Source organism: Stenella coeruleoalba (genome assembly GCF_951394435.1).
Source record: "Stenella coeruleoalba genome assembly, chromosome: 20".
Classification (NCBI taxonomy): domain Eukaryota; kingdom Metazoa; phylum Chordata; class Mammalia; order Artiodactyla; family Delphinidae; genus Stenella; species Stenella coeruleoalba.
The window spans coordinates 53,462,518-53,486,498 of record NC_137166.1 but is presented as its reverse complement, the minus strand read 5'-3'; the positions used below and the strand labels follow the sequence as shown (position 1 = coordinate 53,486,498).

Genomic DNA, 23,981 nt, shown 5'->3' with positions numbered 1-23,981 from the left:
TCTCACTGAGGAGTAGAACTCAGGAAAATTGTTGTTCTTACTTGTGTCAAAGAAATCTGAAAGGAAATATCCAAGACTAAACTTTGCAGTAAGATGAACAGAAATCCTGTCTTTATTCCTATACACACCACTTGACCACGGTGAATTATTCTGATTTTTGTGCAGACAATGATAAGAGTGTATGTAGGAGACAAATTTTTTTTTTTTTGCCGTACGCGGGCCTCTCACCGTTGTGGCCTCTCCCGTTGCGGAGCACAGGCTCCGGACGCGCAGGCTCAGCGGCCATGGCTCACGGGCCCAGCCGCTCCGCGGCATGCGGGATCGAACCCGTGTCCCCTGCATCGGCAGGCGGACTCTCAACCACTGCGCTGCCAGGGAAGTCCGAGACAAATTTTTAATAAGAACTTTGAGAAAGGACTTGGACTGGACAACCTGAAAAGAAATGTTTCCAGCATCCAAAGGTCAAGTCTCTAAACACCACTAGCCTGGGACTATGGGTCTCAAAACTTCCAGACTTCTGTGCTGTCAAACACAGACAAACTCTGCACTCCCTACATAACACTGACCTCAAATTCAATCTGAAATTTACCACAGACATTCTTGCCCCCAATTCCAGGCTTCTCCAGATCATAAGCTGGACGTTAAATTGCTAACCTAGGGGAGAAGCAGTGCTCATTGGTTTCACACTTCCATCCAGTTTTCAATTACCGAGTCTTGCAGACCTAACATATAGACCCTAAACCCTGACCAACAAGACCTTCGATCATTAATCTCTACAGGTTAAGCCTCAATCAAAGGCCCATCACTAACGCCCAGATTCCTCAGTGACTGAAGCCAAATAAAACCCCAAATGCCGTCACTGACACACATTCCCTCTTCACTGACCCCACAGGCCCCTCACTGGGGATCCTTGCCCAGAATCAGGCTCAGCAGATATTGAGTCTCTGAAGACTCCTCCAGTAGTTGCCAAAGGCTGAACCTGGTCCAAAACCATTTCTGATTTTGATGCGCTCTCCCCGCAATGCCTCCTTGGCTGTTGCTAGGGGCACTGAGGGCTCTTGTTCAGTTCCAGAAGACTTGCACAGGTTCTATGAGGACACACAGCACTGTGACCTCCTAGAGGTTCTGGCGCTTCCAACAGGAGTGGCCATAAAAGCTGCTAAGACTGCTGGGTGAGAAGACATGGAAATGTCTTCTGGGCACCCCAGTGCCTTCCTCTCTTTGCAAGAGATAGTCTCAGTCACAGAGCTAATTTAAGTTTTCAGAGGCCAGCACAAATCCAAGGCCAACGTGGTGTGAGATGCATTCCAGTCATCACTTTGGGCAAAAGTGACAAGATGATGGTGACCTTGTGCAGTTAGGCAGGAACACCTTGGGTACTACCAGTTTGCCTGGAGTCTTATTACGGACAGAGCCCAAACTTGCTCTGCTTGCCGCAGGTCAGGCCAATAAATCGGAAGATGACCTGTTGAGGCAAGGAGTAACGACTTTAATCGGAAAGCCAGCCGACCGAGATGGCAGACTAGTGTCTCAAAAAAACCATCTTCCCTCAGTATGAATGTGGGCTCTGCTTACACAGAGGAAGGGAAGGAGAAGGGACCCACTGCGATGCCAGTCAATGGCTGAGTGGGACAGCTACCAGTCATGCACTAACAGCTACGCACCTGCCCCGCCTCTATTACAGTCTGATATTCTGTGGCAGAGAAGATGCCCAGAGTTTCTAGTTGGATCTAAGGTTGAATTTACTTGAAGTCTGTATTGGGAAAAGCTACAGTCAGACTTCCTCCTGTCTTTCTCCTTTACTCTCACCCTGTTGCCACACACACACTTTCAATACTTCTGGTCACCAAATGTGTGGGTTTCCCACACACCAAGCAATTCCTGTCAGCTGGGTCCTACATTTTAACTCAATTCTAACACTATCTACTTGGAGATAGTGCCAGATCCCACCAGTTAAGAGCTCAGTCCCACAACTGCTCCCACCGCACCTCAGATACTAATCGCAAATAGCTGGTCCCCAAGTTACCTACAACTTTTCTGACTTGGCTCCAAATTGGAGGTTTGCGTGAGCCCCTTGTCGGGTTTGATTAATCTGCTAGAGTTTGATTTATCTCACAGAACTCAGGGAAACACTTATCTGTGTTTATTAGTTTATTAAAGGACACGATAAAGGACAGAAATGAACAACAAGCTGAGGAGAAACAGAGTGAGATCTGGGAGTGTTCTAAGCACAGGAGCTTCTGTCCCCATAGAGCTGGGGGTGTGTTAACACTCCCTGTACTTCAATGTGTTCACCCTTCTGGAAGCTCTCCATAGCCCCTACTATTGTTGGGATTTTATGGAAGCTTCCTCACATTAGGCATGATCAATTAGTAACTCCATTTCTAGCCCCTCTCCCCTCTCTGGAGGATGGGGAGTGGGCTGAAAATTCCAAGTCTTTTTTGGTGACAAGCACCCATCCAGGAGCCATTCATGAGCCCACCCAGAGTCCCATCAATAGGACAAGAGATGCTCCACATGCTCTTATCATGCAGGAATTTACAAGGGTTTCAGAAGCTCTGTGCCAGAAACCGGGGGCAGAGACCAATATGTCTATTTTCTACAATTTCACAAGCTCAAATAGTCAATCTCAAAAGGATACATCCTAAACAATTCTATTTTTCTAATATTCTATAAATGATAAAATTATAGGATTAGTGTTGGAGAAAGGATGTGACAATGAGGATGTAGCATGAGGGAGTTTGTTTTGACAAAGCATTCTGAATTTTCACTGGGGTGTTGGTTACAGGAACCTACATATGTGATAAAGTTTAAGGCGGTATTTAAAAACCACGTTAAAACTGGTGCAATAGAAATAAACCCTGTAGTTAACAGCAATGTAACAATTTCACTTTCCTCTATTTGATAGTAAACTGTGTGGTTATATAAGGTTTTACCTTTGGGAATAGTGGACTGAAGGTGATTTAGGAAATCTCTGGAATATTTCAGTTTTTGTGATTCTAAACTTACTTCAAAATTAAAAGTTATAAAAACATCACATTTATATTAATTTTATAACCCCCTGCTGCTACTTATAAACTTGGTTAAACACACCAAATATGTTGACTTATACTTATGAAATGAATATATTTCTTCATTTTGAAGTACTTCAAATATTCTGAAATAACATTTAAACTTGGAACCAAAGAAATGCAAAAATTAATTAAATAATTGAACACTCCTGCACTGTATATACTAAAATTTAATCCACGATGAGAGTAACTGCCACTATGTAAAATTTATAAGATCAATGACAAGGCATCTAGAAATATGGCTGAAGGTATCCTTTCCCCAGTTGTTTGTGAGGTGTATTACCCCTTAAGTTTAGACCTGTAACACAATGTTCTCATTCATCATTTCTCCAAGGCTTCTTTCCTTCATTAAGTTGTCTGATATTTTGTTAAAGGCCACCATACTAAATGTGTTATTGCACAGATTTCCTGGCAAATGATGAGGCAATATTTATTACTGCAAACCCTACCATATTCATCACCATAGAAAAGTATTTCTCTAGTGTTAACTGACATCTCTTGAGGTGTTACTTCTGGGCAAAGGCTTTCCCACAATTATATTTCTACCAGTTAGAAATATTCATTCACTCATGATCTATGATGACCACATATGATAGAGTCTATTACCAATGAAGTCTTTCCTAGTCTTTCACATTTTAGGCTTTATCTCAGTATACACTTTTTAAAAAATTTTTATTTATTTTTGGCTGCGTTGGATCTTCGTTGCTGTGCGTGGGCTTTCTCTAGCTGCAGAGAACGGGGGCTGCTCTTCATTGCAGTGCACGGGCTTCTCATTGTGGTGGCTTCTCTTGCTGTGGAGCATGGGCTCTAGGCACGCAGGCTCAGTAGTTGTGGCTTGCAGGCTCTAGAATGCAGGCGCAGTAGTTGTGGTGCACGGGCTTAGTTGCTCCACAGCATTTGGGATCCTCCCAGACCAAGGCTCGAACCCATGTTCCCTGCATTGGCAGGTGGACTCTTAACCACTGCGCCACCAGGCAAGCCCTTAGCATACACTTTTTAGACAATAAAATGTCCTAAAACATTTTCACCATGGCTGATTGTGTCTGAGTTTTCTTGTAAATTTTTTCATCAACATAAAATATGAGGTAATTGATCACTAAAGATAACACCACATTCTTTGCATTGTGATTCTTCTCTGCATACTATTATCTTGAGTACAACTGGCAACAGGCTTCCCCAGAGTGACTACCTGTGAATTCTCTTATGTTTAACAAGGATTGACAAGTGGGCAAAAGCTTTCCCACACTCGCTGCATCCATAGGGCCTCTCTCCTGTATGTTTTCTTTGATGAACATTGAGCCCTGACTTTGTGGTGAAGGTTTTCCCACATTCACTGCATTCATGTGGCTTCTCTCCTGTGTGAATTCTCTGATGGGTAATGAGATCATTTTTGCGCAAAGAGAATTTTCCACATTCAGTACATGCAAAGGAAGTTTTTCCTGAGTGAACTCTCTGATGTTGTATGAGGCATGTCTTCTTCCTAAAGGCTTTACCACACTCGTTGCATTTGTACGGTTTCTCTGCAGTGTGAGTTTGCTGATGTGTACCCAGAGTACTCTTCATGGTGAAGCCTTTGCCACATTCATTGCATACATATGGTTTCTCTCCAGTATGAGTTCGCAGATGTGCGATGAGCATGCTTTTCCCAGTTAAGCCTTTGCCACATTCACTGCATACATAAGGTTTCTCTCCTGTGTGAGTGCGCTGGTGTACGTTGAGATGACTCTTCTCTGTGAAGCCTTTACCACATTCACTGCATACATATGGTTTCTCTCCTGTATGAATTCGCTGATGTCCTATCAGCCGGATCTTGGCTGGAAAGCCTTTTCCGCATTCACTGCACACGTAGGGTTTCTCCCCTGTATGAGTTCGCTGGTGTACAATCAGGCGGCTTTTCACAGTGAAGCCTTTCCCACAGTCACTGCATACATAGGGTTTCTCTGCAGTATGAGTTCGCTGATGTACAATAAGATCACTCTTCATGGTGAAGCCTTTTCCACACACACTACATACATAGGGTTTCTCCCCTGTATGAGTCCGCTGATGTCTGATGAGAGGGCTCTTCAAGGTGAAGCCTTTTCCACACTCATTGCATGTATAGGGTTTCTCTCCAGTATGAGTTCGCTGATGTACAATGAGGCAGTGCTTCATTGAAAAGCCTTTCCCACATTCACTGCACATATACAGTTTCTCTTCTCTGTGAGTTTGCTGATGAGTGATAAGACTGTTCTTCAAGGTGAAACTTTTCCCACATACATTGCATATAAAGGGTTTCTCACCTGTATGAGTTCGATGGTGTGCAATAAGACGCCTCTTCTCGATGAATCCTTTTCCACATTCACTGCATATGTAAGGTTTCTCTCCTGTATGAGTTTTCTGATGTGTAGTGAGACTGAACTTTGTAGAGAAGGCTTTTCCACACAGACTGCATCCATGGGGCTTCTCTCCCGTATGAGTTCGCTGATGATAAATGAGCCGACACTTTTTGGTGAATGCTTTCCCACATTCACTACATGTGTAAGGTTTCTCTCCTATATGACTTTTCTGATGTATGTTGAACTGCGATTTCTCGAAGAAGGTTTTATCGCATTCAGTGCACTCATAATGTTTCAGTCCTGTATGAGTTCTCTGATGTTCAGTGAGCCTGGATTTTCTGGAGAAGGCTTTCCCACACAGACTGCATCCATGAGGTTTTTCTCTAGTATGAACTCTCTGATGATCAAAGAGCTGAGACATCTTGAAGAAGGCTTTCCCACACTCACTGCATACATGGGCTTTCTCTATGTTGTGAGTTCTCTGTTGCTTAGTAGACAGGGAGTTATTGCTGATGGGTTTTGCACTTACAGGAAATTTAATTTCAGTAAAAGATAGCTCGTGGTTAGCATGGAGAAGGGATTTCCCATCTCCATTAAAATCAGCAGAGTTCTCTAAGTTACAGGTTCTCTTCTGGTTTTCAAAACTTAAATTTGAATTTAAAGGTTTTTCAGGTAAGTCAAACATATCACAATTTTGCTTTAAAAGGAAATGACTTTTGCTCTGATTAACAATATTTGCAAGTGTATTATGTTCGCAGCATTGTTCCACAATATTTTGAATGCTGTGATTTGGCAAGTGATGCTGCAGAAGGTCATCAACTTTCCTGATTTCTAGGAAAGAAGAGAACAAGGAATCATTCCGCAATCTCTCATAATCTTAATTTGGAAGAAAACTGTTTCAAAAAATGCTTTCATGTGAAGTAACTATTTAGTGACAATTCTATGTGTGATATGATAAGAAATATATTGGGTCTTCCTCCACACAGCTCCGAAAGCCTTGTAATTTCCTAAGTGACAGGAGTATCTTTCAATACTGAGTTTATGCTAATGAGATGACTTAGCATAGAGTTCTTACATAACCTCAGGATGGGCCTGATCACCAAAAAGACTAAGTGATTAGAAGGTTGGAACTTTCAGCTCCACCCTGCAGCCTCTGGGAAAGGAGAGAGGGCCTAGAGATTAAAACTCTATAAAAACTCTTAACAATATTTGCTCAACCTTTGGATGGGTGAACACATCCATGTGCGAGGAGGGTGATGCTCCCCAGTTCCATGGGGACAGAAGCTTCTGCTTCTGTCAGGAATCCTTCAGACCTTGCCCTATGTATCTCTTCCTCTGGCTATTCATCTGTATCCTTTATAGTAAACTGGTAAACATAAGTAAATGTTTCTTTGAGTTCTGTGAGCCACCCTGGCAAATTAATTGAACGAAAGAAGAGGGTCATGAGAACCTTCAATTTATAGCCAGTTGGTCAGAAGCACAGGTAACAATCTGGAGTTGCAACTGACATCTGACATGGGGACAATCTTGTGGGACTGAACCCTTAACTTGTAGAGTCTGACACTATTTCCACATAGATAGTATCAGAAATGAGTTAAATTTGTAGGACACCCAGGTTTAATTCTGGGCATAGACAACTGAAGCAAAGGAATAAAGAAGGCAATTGCAGTCTGTGAATCACGGTTAAAGGAGCAATGAATATGTAGGAGGTGGAGGAAATCAGGATATGTTCAAAGAAAAGACAAGGTTCACTGATGGACTTAATGGGAGAAGCACGGAAGAGGTTAAGACTCAAGGATTATTCCAAGAATTATGTGGTTTCAGCCACTGGGTAGGTGGAATGCCTCTTAATAATGTGAGGAATATTACTGAAGGCCAGAATGAGAAGAAAATCTAGCACACACTGTGAAACAAAGCTTAAGGAGGTTATTACTTGTCTGCATACAAAACATGAAGAAGTGGGTTGAATATATAAATGTTTCAAAAGGTCTTATCTGAAAATAGCAATGTGGATATCATCAACATTGACGGATTATTGAAGAAGAACAGATATATATATGTATATATATATATATAACTGATTCACTTTGCTGTACACCTGAAAGTAACACAACATTGTAAATCGACTGTACTCCAATATAAAATAAATTTTTTTTTTAAACCAGAGTATTCAAAGACAGTACTGGATAAGACTATGTTTGGAAACATATATCATAAAAGCTCAAGGCACAGGGCCAAGGCTTTAGCCATTTCAACATGTAGAGTTTGAAAATTCAATCAAGCCCATTGAAGAGAACCAAACATTGACAATTGTGATCAGGTGCAAACTTGCAGACCCAGGTGTATAGAACAAATACAATGCCAAATAAGAATGTGTCTCCTTAGCATCTGATTTCAAGGTAAATGTGACAAACTATTGAGGTTTATCATATTCCAACAACTTTCCCTCTTCTTCATTCTGCAGACCACCATTTAGCTAACTCTAGCAAAGCACTAACGCTAACATCAAATACAGATAAAATCTTCTGTAACCAACACTCCCAACTAATACTCTACTTGGAACATACTCTCCTATGTTCCTACACGAAAAGGGAATGATGATATGCAGTTACTCCATCCCTGAACATTGCAAAGAAAGGACTGGCCCTAGAGGATACCTCTGAGTCCTTGGAATATCCCACCTGATGAGAATGTCTTTGTAGGTATGAGATTTTAGGACATATCATAGAGTTTATGCTAACAATGTGATTTGTGGTAGATGTCCGTTTTTGTATGCCTGGGACTTTGGACAACACTGTAACATTCTGATTCTGGGGTCTAGAGGCACCAGGCTTGGGTGAGCTTCCCTGGTTGGCAGCACTTCACACATGCTGTCAAACATTCAAACATCATTGCTAGGAAAATTCAGCACTGTTCACATGACTCCACTGGTAGAGGACAACCGGGAACCTTGTGTGCAGCCTCTCCTGGAGTCTTTCCCATGAATAATTTGATCTTTGATGACTTTGATCTGTATCATTTTATTGTCACACATTGTAACCAAGAGTATAAAAGTACATTCCCCTCCCCAATAATATCTACCATCTATAAAGTAGGCAAAGTGATCCACTTTAAAAATTGTATAATGCCACTCTTCTACTCAAAATCCTGTTTTCTCAAATTATTCAGAAAAGAATCAAGGTCTTGAATGCCCTTGATAGGCAGTTTGTTACCTATGTACCAAAACCCGCAGCTACTACCCTGTTACCCTTAACTCTAGTCATTTTCCCTCTTGTTCACTCCCTTCTACCCATGTAAGTTTCCCCGAAGTCCCTCAAACACATTCCAGATTCAGGTCTTTCAAATTCCCACTGTCTCACATTTGGAAAACTCCTCATCCAGGAAGATTACTCATATCCCTCATCTATGTGCTCAAAGGCACCTTATCAGAGAGCCACTCCCATTCCAAAAGGGCAGTTCCAAGCCCCAACACCCACTCTTCCATTAGCTGCTTTAATTTTCCTTACAGCAATTTTTACACTAAGACATGTTTTTCTTTTAAATGTGTAGAACTGAAAGAGAACCTCAGTTTTTAAAAGGATGGAGAGAAGATTTCTGTTCTCACACACAAACTAGGAAGTCACAGGCCAGCTTCCATGATGAAGAATAAAATACATAGAAAGAAATTGTACATTAGACAATATTAAGAGAGAAGTCAATTTGGGGCGTCTCTTTCAGAGAACAGAAAGAGCTTAACTCATGGGAATGGAAGAAACTTTTAACACTTATGAGAACAGAGAAGAAAATGGAAATGAAAGTATGGAAAACGCTGGAAGGGGGTGGGGACCAAAGAACCACAAAAATGCACAGCAGAAACCAGGTTATCATGGGGACACAGCATCCAAGGTGGGGCTGCATGTTATGGTGGGAAATTGTTATTTCCTCATACGGCAGGAAGAAGGTACAGTGGTAAGAAGAGTATGATGAACTCAAAGTTCTCTTTCCAAAGAGGCCTGGAAAGTGGGATTTCACAGCAAGAGAGGTGGTAACACAGACAGAGATCTTGTGATGGTAAACGAAGGAGAGGAAGATTTGAAAATCCAAGCAAGAAGAAAACTACACAAACAAACAAAAATAAGATGCGTATGAAATAAGCGGGGATCAGGGACTTCCCCAGTGGTCCAGTGGTAAAGAATTCACCTTATATTGCAGGGGAAGTGGGTTCGATCCCTGGTCAGGGAACTAAGATCTCATGTTCCATGGGGCAACTAAGCCCGAGTGCCACAGCTATTGAGCTTGCACAGCTCAGCTAGAGCCCGCGTGCCGCAAACTACAGAGCCCGCTCACTCTGGAGCCCGCACACCACAATTACAGAGTGCACATGCCCTGTAGCCTGCGCGCCACAACTAGAGAAGAGAAAACCCGCACGCCACAACTAGAGAGAAGGCTGCGCACCACAACGAAGATCCTGCGTGCCGCAACTAAGACCCGACGCAGCCAAAAATTTAAAACTGAAAATAAATAAATAAATAATAAAGACACAATTAAAAAAAAACAACACTCATGGTTTAGAAATAAGCAGGGATCAGATCTCAGAAGAAAACAAAGGAATATATTTTCCTCTTAACTTCCACAAAGAAAAAGAGTTCTTACACTGGAAGAGAGGTACGTGGTAGGGCTGCTTATGTTTCCTCAGACACTATCACAGCTCTGACGCCTTCTCTCCTGACCAGAGTATGACTTCCCTGGCTGCCCACCTTGCTGGGTCTCACCCACTCACCTGGACAGATTCGACCGTGGCTGTCATCTTCTACTGGCCACAGTTGTTCTCCTCGTTCCAACCTGGAGAGAGCATCTGGTTTGCTGGCTCGATACCCTGTTCATGAAAAATGATAGAAGACTTAGACATACCGAACTGGGCTGGGATACGGCAGGAAGGGATAATGGTACATGGAGGGAATAAACAGGTTTCACATCTGTAACCTCAAGGCTTTTCTCTCAGGAGAGGGGCTATTATACCCTCTAGTCTGGGGCAAGAGAAGGATCTGAGACTCGACCATTGCAGAGGAATGCAGTTAGTCTGAAGAGTTAAGAGGCTGAGAATGGAACGGCCACTGACAGGCACCCTCTGAGGGACCCAGGGGAGCCATCCTCACCTATGGACAGCAGGTTGCTATAGTTCTCCAGCATCACATCCCGGTACAGGTCCTTCTGATCAGTGTCCAGGAGCTGCCACTCCTCCCACGTGAACTTCATAGTCACATCGTCATACGTCAGGGATTCCTGTCATAACACAGTCACGTTTGGCCAAGTGATGTTCTTTGGGTGACATGGAAAAATGTAAAGGAAATTATTCTGCTCACTTTTGCCATATAGGAAATTGGTGGGGTTTTTCCTTCTTATGCTGTGATAAAATAAGAATCCTAGTAAAATACTATGTTATGGTACAGTCTTCCAGATGGAATAGATGCGTAAGGCAGGGTTAAAAATGCCAAGCTTCTCATCATGGCTTGGTCTTTCCTGTTACCAGCCCTCATCCAGGAGCTCACTCAGAGTCACCTCGGTAGAACAAAGTCACTCCTGTCACCAAGGAAATGACAAGAGTTTCAGAAGCCCTGTGTCAGGAACAGAGGTCAAAGACCAATATTAGAACAGGAGATGTTCCTAGTGTTCTTATCACTTAGGGAATCACAAGGGTTTTAGGAGCTCTGTGCCAGGAACAGGGGGCAGAGACCAGTACATATTTTCTGATCTCTCACAAGCATTCACTAATATCAAACTATATGCTACTTACAAGTAGATGAAGACAATACATACTAATTTCAGTGGTCAACATACTAAACAAAATAAGAGAAACTGTACAGGAAATTCCCTGGCAGTCCAGTGGTTAGGACTCGGTGCTTTCACCTTCATTGTTGTGGCCCGCGTTCAATGCCTGGTTGGGGAACTAAGATCCCACAAGCCAAGTGGCCAAAAATAACTAACTAAATAAATAAATAAAAGTAAAGAAAGAAAAGAAAAAAAAACTGTACAAAACATGTATAAAGCATAAAAGATTATTAGATGATCAGGAACTTTATTAAATATCCTCTAATAAACCATAATGAAAAAGAATATGAATACATATAACTGAATTACTTTGCTATACACCAGAAACTAACAGAACATTGTAAATCAACTATACTTCAATAAAAAATTTAAAAAACAAAAAAAGAATAAAAAGTCCAAAAAAAAGATTATTAGATGATCAAATTTATAAGAAGACTATTCTTTAAAGAGTATATATATATATATATATATATATATATATATATATATATATACACACATATAGACAGAGACAATGCACATATATGTGTGTATATCATTAGGCGGGGTTAATACCATATTAGATGAAATGAGGAAACAGCTGTAGGAAACACATTTTTACATTTATAAGAAGAAAGGACAGGGACTTCCCCAATAGCACAGTGGTTAAGAATATGCCTGCCAATGCAGGGGACACACGTTCGATCCCTGATCCGGGAAGATCTCACATGCTGTGGAGCAACTAAGACCATGTGCTACAACTACTGAGCCTGTGCTCTACAGTCCGCAAGCCACAACTACTGAGCCCGCATGCCACAACTACTGAAGCCCTAGAGCCCGTGCCCCACAACAAAAGTAGCCACCGCAGTGAGAAGCAGGCGCACCGCAATAAAGAGTAGCCCCCACTCGCTGCAACTAGAGAAAGCCTGTGCATGGCAACGAAGACCCAACACAGCCAAAAATAAATAAACAAAAATAAATAAATTTATTTAAAAAGAAAAGAAGTTAGGACAGTCAAGGACTGCAGTTAAGGACCCAGCACATCACCTCTATGGAGAACCGTCAAAGTCCTATGTGAACTTGAGACCCATGTGCCATGAAACATTAACATCCCTCAAGGAACTGGTCTGTTTTTCCCTCACAGTTGATCCTTATGATATGTGATATAATAAGAAACATGTATTTGGTCTTCAGCCCCAGCTTCTAACACAATTTCTCCTAAACACTTGGAGTTTTTTAAGTAATAGAGGTACGGGGCATTCTGTGTTATTTATAACAAGTCCCTTTCAAACTTACCTGAGTTTATGCTAGCAAAGTGAGTCTTGGTGGACCTCTAGAGTTTCAGGATGGGGGTTGGTTGCCCAGGGAACCAACCTTGTGATTAGAGGGTTGGAACTTTCAGCCCCACTTCTAGCCCTCCAGGGAGGGGGGAGGGACTGGAAAGTGAGCCAATCAACAATGGCCACTGATTTAATCTACCACACCTACCCAATCAGACCTCCATAAAAAAACCCCTAAACTACAGGGCTCAGAGCATTTCCGGGATGGTGAACACATCTAGGTGCTGGGGGTGTGACACTCCCATAGAGGGCATGGTATGTCCTTGTCCCTTCCCTCATATCTTGCCTAAGTATCTTTCCATTTGGCTCTTCCCAAGTTGTATCCTTCATAATGAACCAGTATAGGTAAGCAAAGTCTTTTCCTGAGTTATGTGAACCGTTGCAGTAAATTATGGAAACTGAGGAAGGGATTTCAGGAACCCCAGATCTTCAGCCAAGTCAGAAGTATAGGTACTGTGGGAAGCCAATACTTGGCATCCAAAGTGAGGGCAGTCCTGTGGGATTGAGCCCTTAAACCTGTGGAGACTGACAGTAAGTGCAGTAGTTAATGTCGTAATTGAATTAAATTGTAGACGCTTAGCTGGTATCTAGAGGGTTGGAGAAGTGATTGTTGGTCTGGAAAGACCCACACATTTGGTGCCAGAAGTGCTGGGAGTAGAAGCAGTTTGTCGTACTGCCTATCATGTAACTTATGACTGTTTTGTGATGGCTGTCAGAGACATTAGACACAAATTGACAGCTAATATAACTCACAGGATTTTGCACATTCACATGTTATATCCCAATGCGAGTCACAGCATATGAATCCTATGAATAATACATTCCTGATCTAACGTTACCAAGATTTCTCCAGATCCTGCTAGGATCCATTTAAACTTTTCTACTTAACTGCACTGACTTTTACAGGCAAAGCCACTGGGGAATAAAGAAAGAATAAAAGAAACCAAAAGTCACCTGGGCCTGGATCATTTTCTTTGGACTTTGGGAAATGGCAGCAAACTGGGATGCTGTCTTTAGCTCTTCTGGATCAGCTGTAAATTTCTGTTCAAAAATGTCAGTCTCCAATCAAGGATGTCTCCAGAACTGACAGTACTTAAGTCTCAGAGTCTTTTCCTCCTTCTTTCCTTTGATCCCTCTTGTTCCTGGGGAGCCAGCACCTGTGGGCTGAAGAGCAACTTACTCTGAGTGGCACATTCTCTCTCGGCCTAGATGCTGTCAGTGTTGCTGGCCACTTATCTTAAATTAAGGCCCCCAAAGATCGATTGGTCCTTTTAATACGAAGCTTTTACATCTGGGCCAATAAAACACAACATTCCGAATATTTGGGAAGTACATCTTTCTCTTGTAAAGTGGAAGCAGTAAGACTGTGAAAGGGGATGTGGGAAGGAGAACCAGCACAGCACAATACCCCACTAGCAGGGAAATCCACAGGTAGATCAACTTTAGGAAAGAGGACACACAGACAGGATATACACATTTTTCTTCTTTTAAACCACGTGCATCCACGTACCTCTTCAGAAGTCTTTTTACATCCCCAGGTTCACACACTCAAATTTGAAGAACATCATGTTAAGCAAATAAGAAGCACCGTCACGTAATTTCTCATTACCATCCACTTCTTGATCCTCGATAAGAGTATTATAAGCATAAACATATAAAGGATACTCAGCGAAAAATCCTTTAGGAATAAAACTGAAATAAAAACATTTTCAGGGGTCGGGGGGGAGAAGGATAAATTAGGAGTTTGGGATTATCATATACACACTACTATATATAAAACAGATAACCAACAAGGACGTACTGTATAGCACAGGGAACTATATTCAATATTTTGTAATAAACTGTAGGAGAAAAGAATCTGAAAAAAAAATAGATATATATGTACGTACAACTGAATCACTTTGCTGTACACCTGAAACTAACACAACATTGTAAATCAACTGTACTTCAATTAAAAAAAAATTTTTCAGGCAAAACCAGAGAGAATTCTTCATCAGAAGACCTGTAATACAGCAAATGCACATGTTCTTCAAGCAAAAGGAAAGGGTCCTCCAATGTTAGCAGAGGACCAAGGAATGAAAAGGAACTAAACTGGTAAATAAGCAGTTAAGTCTAAATTAGTACCAGCTGGGAAAATGATCATATCTCAGGAGGTTTTAAAAATATAGACAGTTAACCACCACTTCCCTGGTGGCACAGTAGTTAAGAATCCACCTGCCAATGCAGGGGACACAGGTTCGAGCCCTGGTCCGGGAAGATCCCACATGCCGCGGAGCAACTAAGCCTGTGCACCACAACTACTGAGCCCGCTCTGTAGAGCCCACGAGCCACAACTACTGAGCCCGTGTGCCACAACTACTGGGCTCATGCGGCTAGAGCCTGTGCTGCACAACAAGAGAAACCACCACAGTGAGAAGCCCACGCACTGCAGGAAAAGTAGCCCCCACTCGCCGCAAATAGAGAAAGCCCGCGTGTAGCAATGAAGATCCAATGCAGGCAAAATTAATAAATAAATTAATTAATTTAATTAAAAAAATAGAGTTAAAATTTACCATGATAGCATATAAATTATGAGGTGGGAAAATGAATGAGTGTTCCAAGATCTCTGTATAGATAGAGTATAAACATACTAATTACAGTAATACTTTGACAAATAAAGGCTGTATATTATTTGTAATCTCTAGTGTCAGAATAAAACTAATAACTTTTAAAAACATACATAATTTCTATGTTAAAAGAGACAGAAAATGTAATGTACATGGCTTCTGTGGTAATTACTCAACTCTACCACTGTAGCTCAAAAGCAGTCATAATTTTGGACTTCCCTGGTGGTCCAGTGGTTATGAGTCCATGCTTCCACTGCAGGGGGCACGGGTTCCATCCCTGGATGGGCAAGTTCCGCATGCCAAGCAATGTGACCAAAAAACAGCCATATTTAAAAAACAAAAAAATAGGTGTGCTAGGTTCCAATAAAACTTTATTAACAAAAACAGGCACTGGGCCAGAGTTAATCCATGGGCTCCAGGTGTCCAACCCTGAACTGGAGCAGAAAAGCCATATGATCATCTAAATCAAGAGTCAGTAACAGACTCTCCAGGGCCTGGACCACCCGTTTTTACAAATCAAGGTTTATGGGAACACAGCCAGACGCACCTGTTGACTATTGTCTTAGGCTGTTTTTACACTATAATAGCAGGGTTGAGAATCTGAGTTTGGATACATTGCCCACTGCAATGCAATTTGAAAAAAATAATAATAAAAGGTGAGTTTTGAATATAAGGAGAGGCAAATTGTATTTGCCTAATATGTCTATACCTCTGTTTAGTCAGGAGGCTGGTTACAAAATTAAAATGGAAAAATTCTATATGATTCTAAAGCACACACAGGTCAAGTGTCTGTTTAAAAAGAACGTTTCCTGGGAATAATTTAAAATTCAAGCGAAAATGATCAATGAAACTATCAACTGGTAACCTAAAAATCCATTTCTAAGAATCTCTGAAAGGGAAATATTGGCAAAGGTGTGATATTTGACAGGGCATTTTTACTTTCTTCACTATATTTTTCATAAGAGCATGTATATTTTAAAAATCAGAGAGGGGACTTCTCTGGTGGTCCAGTGGTAAAGATTCCGCCTTCCAATGCAGGGGATGCGAAATCAATCCCTGGTCAGGGAACTAAGATCCCACATGCCGCGGAGCAACTAAACCGGCGCGCCACAACTACTGAGCTCGTGCACCTCAACTAGAGTACGCGTGCCACAGACTGCAGAGCCCAGGCGCCCTGGAGCCTGCGCACCACAACTAGAGAAAAACCGCAGGCCACAACTAGAGAGAATCCTGCACGCTGCAACAAAGAGCCTGCACCACAACTAAGACCTGATGCAGCCAAAAAAGAAGAAAAAAATATCAGAGAAATATCAGGATTCTACACTTTAAATAAAATTGCTGTAGCATGGTCATTAATATAAGTTCATGGCTTTCGAAGTTTTATTTCCAAAAATATAGAGAGGGAAAACAAGGAGGAAAGCAAGGAGAGAGAAAATGAGTTATAAATACAAATTTTACAAAACACAAAGCCACAAATATGGGGAAATTAGCAGCTTTTTTTTTCAGATATGCTATGCATCTGCCATCACAGTTCATTATTTAAGGTATTTTGAATCTTCAAAATAACTCTAAGAGAGAGATTTTAATTGCTTTTCTTTTCTTTTTTTCTAAGACGGAAACAGACAAGAGGTCACACAAACTGCACAATGAGCAGGAGGCAGAATTTGGATTGAAAAACCAGATTCATCTCGCTCCGAAATTAATTTTCACTCCACACCAGGCCAAAATTATTTGTAAATAAGATGTCTGTTCATTACATAAAGAAAGGAAACAAATAAAAGGCTGTTAGTAGAACTTTAATTAATCATGTGATTGAATAAGTATTTAAAGTAATGGTAGAGGTCTGCAACTTACTTGGAAATATACCAAAACCAACAACAACAAAAGACTGATACATGAACAGAAGGATGGACAGAGGGTTAGGTAACTAACTGGTAGAGCAAGTCTAGTACTATTAATAATAAAACCTAAGTGGTAGGTACATGGGTGGTTAATATAAAATCCTTTCAATATTTCTGTATGTTTGAAAATTTTCACACTAAAATGTTGGGTGGAAAGAAAGATAGTGTAGATTTAAGAATTTAGTAAGGTGACCAAACATAAATATTTAAAGTTATGGGCTTCCCTGGTGGCGCAGTTGTTGGGGGTCCGCCTGCTGATGCGGGGTACGCGGGTTCGTGCCCCGGTCTGGGAAGGTCCGGGAAGATCCGCCTCGGAGCGGCTGGGCCCGTGAGCCATGGCCGCTGGGCCTGCGCGTCCGGAGCTTGTGCTCCGTGGCAGTGAGAGGCCGGCGTACCGCCAAAAAAAAAAAAAAAAGTTAGTTGCTGGGGGGCGTGGGGAGAGGATAAATTAGGAGGATGGGATTAACATACACACACTACTATATGTAATATAGATAAGCAACAAGGACCTACTGTATAGCACAGGGAGCTATACTCAGTATTTTGTAATAACCTAGAAGGGAAAAGAATCTGAAAAAGATATCTATATATACATGTATAACTGAATCAATGTGCTGCACACGTGAAACACGATATTGTATATCAACTATACTTCAATTTTTTAAAAATCAGCCAAAAATAAATAAAGTCAACTGCTCTTTTATGTTGTAAAAAATTATAAGGAAACGGGAGTTAGCAAATAATAATACGTTTACAATTGCAATAAAAATAAGTAGTCTATGTTTGCAGATGACATGATACTATACATAGAGAATCCTAAAGATGCTACCAGAAAACTACTAGAGCTAATCAATGAATTTGGTAAAGTAGCAGGATACAAAATTAATGCACAGAAATCTCTGGCATTCCTATACACTAAGGATGAAAAATCTGAAAGTGAAATCAAGAAAACACTCCCATTTACCATTGCAACAAAAAGAATAAAATACCTAGGAATAAACCTACCTAAGGAGACAAAAGACCTGTATGCAGAAAAATATAAGACACTGATGAAAGAAATTAAAGGTGATACAAATAGATGGAGAGATATACCATGTTCTTGGATTGGAAGAATCAACATTGTGAAAATGACTCTACTACCCAAAGCAATCTACAGATTCAATGCAATCCCTATGAAACTACCACTGGCATTTTTCACAGAACTAGAACAAAAAATTTCACAATTTGTATGGAAACACAAAAGACCACGAATAGCCAAAGCAATCTTGAGAACGAAAAATGGAGCTGGAGGAATCAGGCTTCCTGATTTCAGACTATACTACAAATCTACAGTAATCAAGACAGTATGGTACTGGCACAAAAACAGAAATATAGATCAATGGAACAGGATAGAAAGCCCAGAGATAAACCCACGCACATATGGTCACCTTATCTTTGACAAAGGAGGCAGAAATGTACAGTGGAGAAAGGACAGCCTATTCAATAAGTGGTGCTGGGAAAACTGGACAGCTACATGTAAAAGTATGAGATTAGATCACTCCCTAACACCATACACAAAAATAAGCTCAAAATGGATTAAAGACCTAAATGTAAGGCCAGAAACTATCAAACTCTTAGAGGAAAACATAGGAAGAACACTCTATGACATAAATCACAGCAAGGTCCTTTTTGACCCACCTCCTAGAGTAATGGAAATAAAAACAAAAGTAAACAAATGGGACCTAATGAAACTTAAAAGCTTTTGCGCAGCAAAGGAAACCATAAAGAAGACCAAAAGACAACCCTCAGAATGGGAGAAAATATTTGCAAATGAAGCAACTGACAAAGGATTAATCTCCAAAATTTATAAGCAGCTCATGCAGCTTAATAACAAAAAAACAAACAACCCAATCCAAAAATGGGCAGAAGACCTAAATAGACATTTCTCCAAAGAAGATATACAGATGGCCAACAAACACATGAAAGAATGCTCAACATCACTAATCATTAGAGAAATGCAACTCAAAACTACAATGAGATATCATCTCACACCGGTCAGAATGGCCATCATCAAAAAATCTAGAAACAATAAATGCTGGAGAGGGTGTGGAGAAAAGAGAACCCTCTTACACTGTTGGTGGGAATGTAAATTGATACAGCCACTGTGGAGAACAGTATGGAGGTTCCTTAAAAAGCTACAAATAGAACTACCATATGACCCAGCAACCCCACTACTGGGCATATACCCTGAGAAAACCATAATTCAAAAAGAGTCATGTACCAAAATGTTCATTGCAGCTCTATTTGCAATAGCCCGGAGATGGAAACAAACTAAGTGTCCATCATCGGATGAATGGATAAAGAAGATGTGGCACATATATACAATGGAATATTACTCAGCCATAAAAAGAGACGAAATTGAGCTATTTGTAATGAGGTGGATAGACCTAGAGTCTGTCATACAGAGTGAAGTCAGTCAGAAAGAGAGAGACAAGTACCGTATGCTAACACATATATATGGAATTTAAGAAAAAAAAATGTCATGAAAAACCTAGGGGTGAAACAGGAATAAAGACACAGACTTACTAGAGAATGGACTTGAGGCTATGGGGAGGGGGAAGGGTAAACGGTGACAAAGCGATAAAGAGGCATGGACATATATACACTACCAAACGTAAGGTAGATAGCTAGTGGGAAGCAGCCGCATAGCACAGGGAGATCAGCTTGGTGCTTTGTGACCGCCTAGAGGGGTGGGATAGGGAGGGTGGGAGGGAGGGAGACGCAAGCGGGAAGAGATATGGGAACATATGTATATATATAACTGATTCATTTTGTTGTGAAGCTGAAACTAACATACTATTGTAAAGCAATTATACTCCAATAAAGATGTTTAAAAAAAAAATAAGTAGTCTAGGCTGGAGATGAAAGGCAAGGGAACAAATCCATAGGTAAATGCATAATCATAAAATGTTCCAAAAAATGACACCTAAGTATTTTAAATATTTCACCTCTATATAGATGTATGCAATCACTGAATATAAACCTACTTACAATACCACCAGTTCACGCATTTAAAATAATTTGTAAATCTATATTCCATGAAATAAAGTGAAAGAGAAAATCATAGTACCATTTACACAATTTATCTGAATTATGAATATTAAAGCCATAATATAAACGCCTAAAACTGAAATACACTAAAATTTTATAAGCATTTTCCTTTGGGAACAGAACTCACGGTGACAGAGATGTTATTTTACTGGTTTTAGACAGAATCTGAAAAGAAATATCCAAGAGGAATGTGCAGGAGTCTTGTAGGACAAAGGATAAAAGCTGCATCTTACATATCGTAAAACGTACTGCTATTAGATATTCATCTGGTGGATCTCTGGATCATTCATCTCGCCAAAAACCTTCATTTCTGAGAGTTTAAGAGTAAGGGGTTATGTTGGGTGCCAAAGAGGATTTTAAAACTAGTGGTGAAGAAAGGACTCGGACGACCTAAACGGCAGAAGGGTGACGTTAACGTCCATCACATCTGTTACAGAGGCCGAGGTTGGAGCTCAAAACACGCAACACGCAGCGGCCAAAGTACTCGGGCCTCCAAAGTATCAGCCCATACACGCATCTGTACCCCAAACGATTACTACCACCACCGGGTTAATCTCAGAGACTCCCGTCCATTAACCCCGAAACAGATACTCCATCTTTTAGCCCCAAACAAAACCCGAACCATAAACAGCATTCACTGACAAACACCACTCTCCAGTTCGCAATCCTGAGCCCTACAGAGAGTAAACGGCAAAGACCCCAACACGTGCCCTCGCGACTAAATCGCTGACCTCTAGGGATCTTTAACCACTAACCACAAGAGAATCTCCTGACTGAAGCCAGAAGTACCCCAACCACACATACACTGTTACCCACACTTTAGGACTCCCCTGGAAAAGAACACGCATTCACGCTGTCCTCCCGCTTGTATTCCACACGCATCACCCAACGCGGACGCTGACAGGCCCGCCCTCCCTCCCCACTGTACACGAAGAGACCCAGCCACTAACTTGACTTCCTCCAGGGACGATCGCGACCCATCCACGGCTGAACTTACTTCGCGGAACTTCGTCGCTTCCCTCATCACCGCGGTACGGTGGCCAACGAGGGTCTGAGACGTTTCTGTCGCAAAACGACAACTGAATTTCCGACTTCTCTTCAGAGGTAACTTGGCCGTGCCCTCTAGCGTGGCCCAGTGGGCGCGGCCATGTTTGGGCATCGGGCGTCTGAAGAGCGAAGAGCCCCGTTTTCCCTCGTCCGCGGGGAAGACTGGGAAGACGGAAGGTCACCGAAACTGTCAATTTTGGGGCACCTGAACCCGTAATAAAAAAGGACATATGCGCATAAGCTCGAGCTCGCAGCAAACAAGAAAGGCATGGGGGTAAATCCCTTTCTGCGAGCTGGCAAGAAAATTTAAATGGCAGTGAGGTTGATCCACTTTGTACGGAAGTTAGGAAACGGCCCAGTGGGGGCAACCATCTTACAGGAAGTGGAGAAATCCGTACAGCACAACTCGCGTTTGGGAAAAGGTGAACCGTCCGGTAGAGGATATCTGGGCCAAGTTTCTAGAGAAATTGGCCTGAAGGGACTTTTGAACGGCACAGGGCTTGGAGAAGCTCTGACGTTACAGGGATGGCGGCCATAGGTTAGGAAATAAAAACAGCTGGAACGTGCTAAAGCTGTTCGTATGTATGGGGGAAAGGCCACTGAAGGTGGGCCCAATGTGAAGGACGGTACCTATGACAGAGGGGGGAAGCTTTCCCTTTGGGGTCCAAAGACAAAGGCAGGGCTCAGAAGACCAGGGGTCAAAAATTAGGGAAATATGACTTCAAGGAGATTAAAGGTTGTGTAAAAAAAAGAGAGTAATCATGTTACACTACGTGAGTCAGTTGCAAATAGCATTACAAAGTCATAGTAATGTAACACCGTAACTGTGGTTCCAAATAAACCCGTTGGAAGAATGGAGGAAAAGGAAAGGAAATGCCGTGTGTGTGTGTGTGTGTGTGTGTGTGTGTGTGTGTGTGATAGATATGAGTGTATTGAAACAGAAATGTCTAAACTACTCCAGACTCAAGGGATCATTTTACGTTCCCACCATCGATATATGAGATCCACTTTCTCTGATTCCTCACTAGGATTTGTTATAAAGAGGTTTTAAAAGGAATAAGAAAAAGATGACCAACCTAAAATTTTTTTTTACTTTTTTAATATTTTTTAATTTTTGGCTGCGTTGGGTCTTCGTTGCTGCGCGCAGGCTTTCTTCTACTTGTGGCGAGTGGGGGCTGCTCTTCATTGCGGTGCGCTGGCTTCTCATTGCAGTGGCTCCTCTTGTTGCGAATCACAGGCTCTAGGCGTGCGGACTTCAGTAGTTGCCGCGCGTGGGCTTGGTAGCTGTGGCTGGCGGGCTCTAGAGCGCAGGCTCAGTAGCTGTGGCGCATGGGCTTAGCTGCTCTGCGGCATGTGGGATCTTCCAGGACCAGGGCTTGAACCCATGTTCCCTGCATTGGCAGGAGGATTTTTAACCACTGCGCCACTGGCCTGGGGAAGTCCAGGCCAACCTAAAAATTTTAATAGCTAAATAATATACTGGCCACTTATTTTTTAAAATCGCAATACTTAATTTTTATAATGCCAGTCTTACTAATATTCAAATTCATGAAGAGTGAATGATGAATAATATTCATTCTATTGGATTTCACCTCTCATCTGCACAGTAGATAAGAGGTGTCCACCACATACAGCTTTGAATGAATTGATGTTATTATCAAGCTTGTCATAGTTCTAGTTCAAAAAATGCACACCAATAAATTTTAGGTGCTAGACGTTTGGTATGTTTTTTAGGGGGGCAGGATTGAGTCTAGAGTATAAAAATTAATAAAATGTTTTTGGAGTACAACTTGCAATTACCCAATTTAAACTTTTGTCTTAGAGCCACCAATCAATTTTAAGAATTGAAATTCAGTAGAAATTATTTTTGTGAGAACAAACATGTACAAGGATATTCATGGCATCAATTTTGACAATTTTAAGGAAATAAATAATCTTGTGATTGTTACAAAAACTTATTATTGCATCTTGCATTCACACCTCTGGATAGTGCTCCTGCACAGTAACTGTGACCAATGTGTCCAATGGGATAATAGCAAGCTTGACACCGAGGATAGAAATAGACTTGACCACTGAGGCATGTTCTGTTTGTCTCTTGGAGCTCTTCTGACACATTGTAATACAGCCCAGGTTAGCCTTGGGATGAGAGACTACGTGAAAAGTGGCCTCAACCATTCCAGGGGAGGCTCAGATACATCAAAAAAGCCACCTAGATCATGTAGCCCCCAGTCAGGACAGCGCACACCAGACAGTCCAACTGTCAACCCACATAACAATTAATATTTATTATAATTAATGTTTGTTGTCTTTAGACATTAAGTTTTAGAGAGGTAGGTTTGTAATGCAGTCAAAGGTAACTAATACCAATATGACTGTACATTAGTAGGTGATGGGTTAAATAAATCATGGGATGTCTCTTCATAAACACTATGGAGACATAAAAAGAGTGAAGATTGTTATTGGTACAGCTACTATGAAAAACAGTATACAGGTTCCTCAAAAAATTAAAAATAGAAGTACCATATGATTCAGCAAGTCTACTCCTGGGTATATATATCCAGAAAAAAAAGAAAACTCTTATTTTTTTTGAAAACTCTAAAAGATAACGTGCATCCCAAATGTTCACAGCAGCACTATTTACAATAGCCATGACATGGAAAGCCTAAATGTCTATTGACAGATGAATGGATAAAGAAAACGTGGTATTTATGCAATGGAATATTATCCAACCATAAAACGAAGGAAATCTTGCCATTTGCGACATTGAGAGCATTTTGCTAAGTGAAATACATCAGGCCAAGAAAGACGAATATTGTATGATCTC

The 23,981-nt window shown here is 41.3% G+C and overlaps 1 protein-coding gene across 6 annotated transcripts in view; it reads right to left on the bottom strand.

Annotated features, from left to right (window-relative positions):
* LOC307178533 (zinc finger protein 350-like) overlaps positions 1-21,150 on the bottom strand; it is a 70,312-nt gene extending 49,162 nt beyond the window's left edge. For 5 of the 6 annotated variants that reach the window (XR_013825215.1, XM_079906752.1, XM_079906749.1 and 2 more), the window contains exons 1-5: positions 21,061-21,150; positions 14,024-14,205; positions 13,468-13,677; positions 10,522-10,648; positions 10,146-10,241 (exon numbers count right to left, since the gene is read on the bottom strand). Coding sequence is in view for 2 of the 6 variants with exons in the window: in XM_079906754.1 (XP_079762880.1) it covers positions 10,146-10,241; positions 10,522-10,648; positions 13,468-13,482 (238 nt within the window). In the remaining 4 variants the exon portion in view is untranslated. Of the gene's footprint in view, positions 1-228; positions 1,466-10,145; positions 10,242-10,521; positions 10,649-13,467; positions 13,678-14,023; positions 14,206-21,060 lie in introns of all 6 variants that reach the window. The other variant, XM_079906753.1, reaches the window with a different exon arrangement.
* Between the last annotated feature and the right edge of the window lie 2,831 nt (positions 21,151-23,981).